General features: G+C 44.1%; 2 protein-coding genes across 2 annotated transcripts; one reads left to right on the top strand and one right to left on the bottom strand.

Annotated features, from left to right (window-relative positions):
* Positions 1-2,838: 2,838 nt before the first annotated feature.
* Positions 2,839-4,006, bottom strand: LACBIDRAFT_317726 (uncharacterized protein; the record flags this gene model as incomplete). Its single annotated transcript, XM_001890272.1, has 5 exons — positions 2,839-2,895; positions 2,945-3,073; positions 3,124-3,501; positions 3,560-3,851; positions 3,906-4,006. 5 exons carry the CDS (start codon positions 4,004-4,006, stop codon positions 2,839-2,841), a joined length of 957 nt encoding a protein of 318 aa, XP_001890307.1.
* A 315-nt stretch (positions 4,007-4,321) lies between these two features.
* Positions 4,322-4,985, top strand: LACBIDRAFT_335405 (uncharacterized protein; the record flags this gene model as incomplete). The annotated part of the gene is made up of 4 exons (XM_001890275.1): positions 4,322-4,382; positions 4,438-4,461; positions 4,520-4,846; positions 4,969-4,985. 4 exons carry the CDS (start codon positions 4,322-4,324, stop codon positions 4,983-4,985), a joined length of 429 nt encoding a protein of 142 aa, XP_001890310.1.
* Between the last annotated feature and the right edge of the window lie 1,039 nt (positions 4,986-6,024).

The raw sequence follows: 6,024 nt of genomic DNA, 5'->3' as shown, positions 1-6,024 counted from the left end.
TACTTTGTAGTCTAAGTCCAGCTTTTGTAGTCTAAGTCTGACTTTTGTAGTCTTTTGTAATGTATAAGTAAACTTTGTAGTCTAAGTTCGACTTTTGTAGTCGTTTGTAGTCTATCAGTAAACTTTGTAGCTTAAGTCCGACTTTTTTGTAGTCTATCAGCAAACTTGGTAGTCTATATCTGACTCTTATAGTACTTCCTTTTTTGGTCATTTTCCCCACGATACAATAATTGTAGCCCTTTCTTTTAGCTTTCTAAATATACTGAAATCATGTTATTTGGTTTTGTTTTCATCGAGAAAAACACAAAAAACAAAAAAAAAAAAACACAACACTTTTGAAATTCTTTTACCTCATATCTCCACAACAGGAGCACTTCAGAACATAATTCAAACAGAGTTGGGAAGCTACAGTATAGGGCTACAACTTTCGCTTTTTGACCATTTTTGTTAATTGGTCATGTGACCATCATCCCAACATCCTCTTACATGGACCCTGATAGGTAAAGTCATTCTCCTCTTGGTTTTCTTCACTTTTTAGTCAAACCAGGTGATATTCCCCTTTTGGGATGGACCCTGAAGTGGACCCTGAAGGCAGTGCCTGATGTTCTGTATTCAAAGCATTCATGCCCTGGGTATCCATTGAAAAATCACAACGAAATACCCATGGCTACATTTGAAAAATCACAATGAAATGCACAGGGCCACATTTGGAAAATCACAATGAAATACCCAGAGCTACATTTGAAAAATTGCATGAAATGCACAAGGCAGTGCCTGATGTTCTGTATTCAAAGCATTCATGCCCTGGGTATCCATTGAAAAATCACAATGAAATGCACAGGGCCACATTTGGAAAATCACAATGAAATACCCAGGGCTACATTTGAAAAATCGCAATGAAATGCCCAGGGCTACATTTGAAAAATCACAATGATATTGCTCATGTAGCTAATGAAAGTTGCAATGATATCACCCAGGCACCTAATGAAAATTGCAATGATATCGGCCAGATAAATAATGAAAATCACAATGATATTGACCAAGTAGCTAATGAAATTTCCAATGATATCACCCAGGTTTCTAATGAAAATTGCAATGATATCGGCCAGCTAAATAATGAAAACTGCAATGATATTGGCCAGTAAATAATGAAAATCGCAATGATATTGACCAGGTAGCTAATGAAATTTCCAATGATATCGCCCAGGTTTCTAATGAAATTTCCAATGATATCGCCCAGGTTTCTAATGAAAATTGCAATGATATCGGCCAGCTAAATAATGAAAACTGCAATGATATTGACCAAGTAGCTAATGAAATTTCCAATGATATCACCCAGGTTTCTAATGAACATTGCAATGATATCACCCAGGTATCTAATGAAAATCGCAAATGATATTGACCAAGTAGCTAATGAAATTTCCAATGATATCGCCCAGATTTCTAATGAAAATCACAATGATATTGGCCAGATACATAATGAAAAGCACAATGATATCAGTCAGATAACTAATGAAAATCGCATAATGAATAGACATGGTAACTGGAATGATTCCTATCATAAAGACTGTGGACTTATACACAGGGAGCCCTAGGCAGTTACCTTATTTATATGATAAACGTGGTACCCACCAGTCATGATGGGAACTACCTAAACGGCTGTCTACTCCCGCAGCGTTGCGCCAACTCGGCTGAAGAACCTTCCACCATGTCCACCAGCTCCTTTCGAAAGATGCGACATCCTGGATACGGGGTGCCTTTCTACGGCCACGGCCGACCCACCAATCCACCTGTGAGGGCCGACTTGTTTTCTTAAATCCCATATGGATGCCTCCGACGTCGAAGCTGCTGCAAGCCTCCAACTCCACATACAGCTTGATGGTTTTTGTGAATGCCAGGCCAAGATCTTGTGCCGATAGAAGCTCATAGCCTCTCAGAAACCACTCCGGCCACTTTGGATCTGGAAGCAATGGTGTGGGAGTTGAGGTGACAATTGGCTGCGACGCTAGGGCAAGAGATGGTTCAGTAGAAACGGGGGGGGGGGAATGGGTGGTTGGGCGAGGGAGGGAGATGGCTGACGCGGAACGAGAGGAGCAGAGGGCTGAGTAGGGGCAGAGGGAACGAGTGGTTGGGACACAAGGGAGGGAGATGGCTGACGTGGAACAAGAGAATTAGAAGGACCGATGACTGCAGGATCAATTGGAAGGTCTTCTGTGTCTGGGTGTGCGGGATCCATCGTCGTCTTCCTGGTGCTACGTCTCGCACCCAGAGCCTGAATGGGGTGTTCATCTGCACTGTCCTCATCTTCACCATTGCTGGATGATTCAGACGAGCTAGCCTCTTCAAAGTCCTCCACGCTCTCTGAGTCCAATTCTTCTTCCTCAGACTCATCGTGTCGCTTCTTCTTCCCCTTGGATACCGCTCCCTTCTTGGCTGCCACTCCCTTCTTGGCTGCCGCTCCCTTCTTGGCTGCTGCCCCCTTCTTGGATGTTACCCTCTTCTTGGCCACTGGCCCCTTGCAATGTTCCTTTCCTCACTTCCGTTTTGCCGTTGCTTTTGTGGCATCAAAGGGATCTGTTGCTGAGTGAGTTGATGTGTCAAGAGTGGGATCGTTCTCCTCGGGACTGATATGCGGGGAGTTAAGGGTGGTCATATCGACATCATTGTTGGTTGGTTGGTTATCTGAATTGGGGGCATCAGGGAGAGTGCGCCGTCTTCGTTCTTCAGGTGCTGCCAACGTAGGTAAATATTATATATGACAACCATCTTAAGAACAACCTACAGTAGCATGTGCTCAGAAACTCAATATACGCATCCTTTACCAATGCAAACTTGGCTTTATCGGCGTAAGGCCAAACCTGCGGTGAGGGTGCCTTGTTGACGCTGTGATGAACACTGTGGAGAGGTAAGTATTACTCACAACGAAGCAACATCAAATGTTTACCTTATCACATTGATGTTCCCCCCCAACCTTGGCTCTGGGCCACCCACAAACACCGAAACATGCATGTTGAGTGCTTGTCCAATCCTTTCCAGCAACGGTCCCAAAAGATTTGTGAGACCATCGAATGCTCTGATGAAACACATCAGCAATCGTAAGAGCAGAGATTTGTTTTGACATACTCTTTGTGCCTCAGCAGGGCTCATCTCTTTATCGCCTTCCCAGGCCTTCTTCGCCGTGTTGTGGGCCTCGATGGCATCATCGGCCCACTGCTTCTGTTCTTCTTCACTCAGTTTGTGAAATTCCTTCTTCTTGAATGAGTTCCGAAAAGTCGCGCAGTGTTTTTCAGGTTTGCCGCTCTCTCTAAACGGCTCTTTGAAGGGTTCCCTGAGGGACTCGTAGTTGGCCGTGCCCCACATTTCCCAGCCAGTGCGGAGCTTGGCTGGGCCTGCATAACCCAGGAGGTGGTTGACTAAAATAGACAAGGGGTCTTTGGTACTCTTCGACCACTTCAAGGTCTTCATCTTTTTAGAGCGATGGTCGAACCAATTGTACAATGACTTTGAAACAGATTAGCAATGAGAAACGAGCATCTCGAGGTACGTAAGGGTGAATAACCTTTCTCATACGCTCGATCACCTTCCCTTTCAAGGTTGCTTGCTTCTTGGTCAATATCTCGAAACCGTCGGTGCCGGTAGGGAAAGGCAGTGATGTCGGCAACTCTTCCTGGGTGACTGGGATTGACCAGTGATACATCGAAAACCATAGATTAACGATGCCGTCGAGGAAGGAGGTGGCCTTTTCGTGAGAGACGAGTAGCACAGTCTTGTATTCTTCAAGATGGGATTTCAAGAATTTTTGGCGGGAACGTTTCACGCACCCTTTTTTCAGCGGGGTGAGAAGTGCGGCCCTGGATCAATGTGTCAAACTTTGAAATAAAACAAGAACAAGCTCAGTCTCTTACTCATTTTCGACGACGTCAACATCGACTTCATCCTGGACAACATTGGCCACACCCTGTGCGACGTCGGCCATGTTAGCAGTCGATTTTTGAGAGAGGGACATTCCCCGTCCCATGCCACCTACCTTCATTCTTTATCCACCAGAAGAAACGACCAAAAAAAAATTTCATCCTTTTTCGGGCACCAATGGAACATGTTTGCACTCATCGATGTGAGGGAGGAGGCCTTCGTTGGCATCATGTACGTACATTTGGCCACGTATCTGCCAGATCACACTCAATTGAATTTCTCTTTTGTCCTTTTTTGTGAGCTAAGAAGCACCGTTGCGCTGCCAGATAAAACCCCACTTTTGAACCGTGTCTATTCCTCTCAACCACCCCCACTATCTGTCCAAACCACTTCCTCTTGTCTCAATAATATGCCCGCATGCTTGACTGGAGTCAGTTCACCCCGGGCCCCATCAACATTGGCCGATGACCGTAAGACTAGTCCCATCTCACTGTCCCACCCCGTCTAATGCAAACCTTTGAACAGCCCAGGGTGCACCTTCCATGACAGGTGCTTTTTTCCTTTTTCACCTGTTAATTACTCACTCTGATACTTATGTTTTCAACAGTTCTTGAAGATTTATTCAACAACCTCAGCATTCGCGATTGTGAAAGCCGCGTTCTCATCACCAGCGTCATTCGACTTGTCACTCCCGCACACCGTGACAGCCCCAACAACAGACAAGCAACCGCTGTCGAAGATGGCTTTGAAGTCCTCTCCTCCCCCGGTCCTCACGCGGAGGTTGACGACGGTGATGATAATGATGGCGATGCATCTGAGATGGTGACCCCACAGGTCACCAACTCTCCCAGTACTTTACAGTGCCCCACCTATTCCTGCAGGAATGGGGTCATTCTAGTGGAAATCCACTGGAATAGGACTGGAATCAAGCAGAGTAAGTTTTTTTCAACTCCCACCTTTATCCTGATGACTTGGCACTCATATTTCCGTATAAAATTCACATGTAGAAGTCATAGATTGAGTTGTAAGGTATTTGAAATGTATTACTACACACAGTACACAGTTTATCTTAAAGGGAGGGGGGAGGGACAAGNTGGGGATGTATTTGAAATGTATTACCACACACACTACACAGTTTATCTTAAAGGGAGGGGGTAGCCTATCCAAACATGGCCAGAAAATACCCGAAAAATCAGAAAAAATTGGGGGATGGTGGTAATGATGTTGGGTTGTTTTCAGGGTCCAGGGGCTATGTCAAAATATGGTAATCTATCCAAAAATAGCCAGAAAATACCCGAAAAATCAGGAAAAATTGGAGGATGGTGATGATGATGGGCGCATTGCCAAATATGCAAATGTGTGCTTATCTAAAGGAAAAATAGCAATAAAATAGCAGAAAAATAAGAAAAAAATGGGGGATGGTGGTTATGATGGTAGGTTGTTTTCAGGGTCCAGGGGATGTCCAAATATGGTAATCTATCCAAACATGGCCAGAAAATACCCGAAAAATCAGGAAAAATTGGAGGATGGTGATGATGATGTTGGGTTGTTTTCAGGGTCCAGGGTCTATCCAAATATGGTAATCTATTTAAAAATACTCGAAAAATCAGGAAACATTGGGGGATGGTGGTGATGATGTTGGGTTGTTTTCAGGGTTCAGGGTCTATTTCCAAATATGGTAATCTATCCAATGATAGCCAGATAATCACCAAAAAAATCAGAAAAAAATACAAATAGTTCCCACTGTTGATGATGATGTTCAGGTACTTTGTTCAGGGTTCAGGGCAACATCCAAATAAGGAAACTTCTTTGTTTCTGATGAAGAAATAACCAGAATATCAGAAAACATGTAAATGGTGTAAGGGATGTCAGGCACTACTTTCAGGGTCCACTTCAGGGTCCACCCCAAAAGAAAAGCTCACCTTATTTGACCAAAAAGTGAAGAAAAACAAGATAAGAATGATTCTATCTGTCAGGGTCCATCTAATGGGGTGTTGGGATGGTGGTCACATGATCAATTACCAAAAATGGTCAAAAAGAAAAGTTGTAGTCCTATGCTGTAGCTTCCTGAATCTGTTTGAATTATGTTCTGAAGTGCTCCTGTTGTGGAGA

Source organism: Laccaria bicolor, genomic scaffold (genome assembly GCF_000143565.1).
Source record: "Laccaria bicolor S238N-H82 LACBIscaffold_86 genomic scaffold, whole genome shotgun sequence".
NCBI lineage: Eukaryota > Fungi > Basidiomycota > Agaricomycetes > Agaricales > Hydnangiaceae > Laccaria > Laccaria bicolor.
Note: the sequence above shows the minus strand (reverse complement) of the source record. Positions and strands in the feature narration are given on the sequence as shown.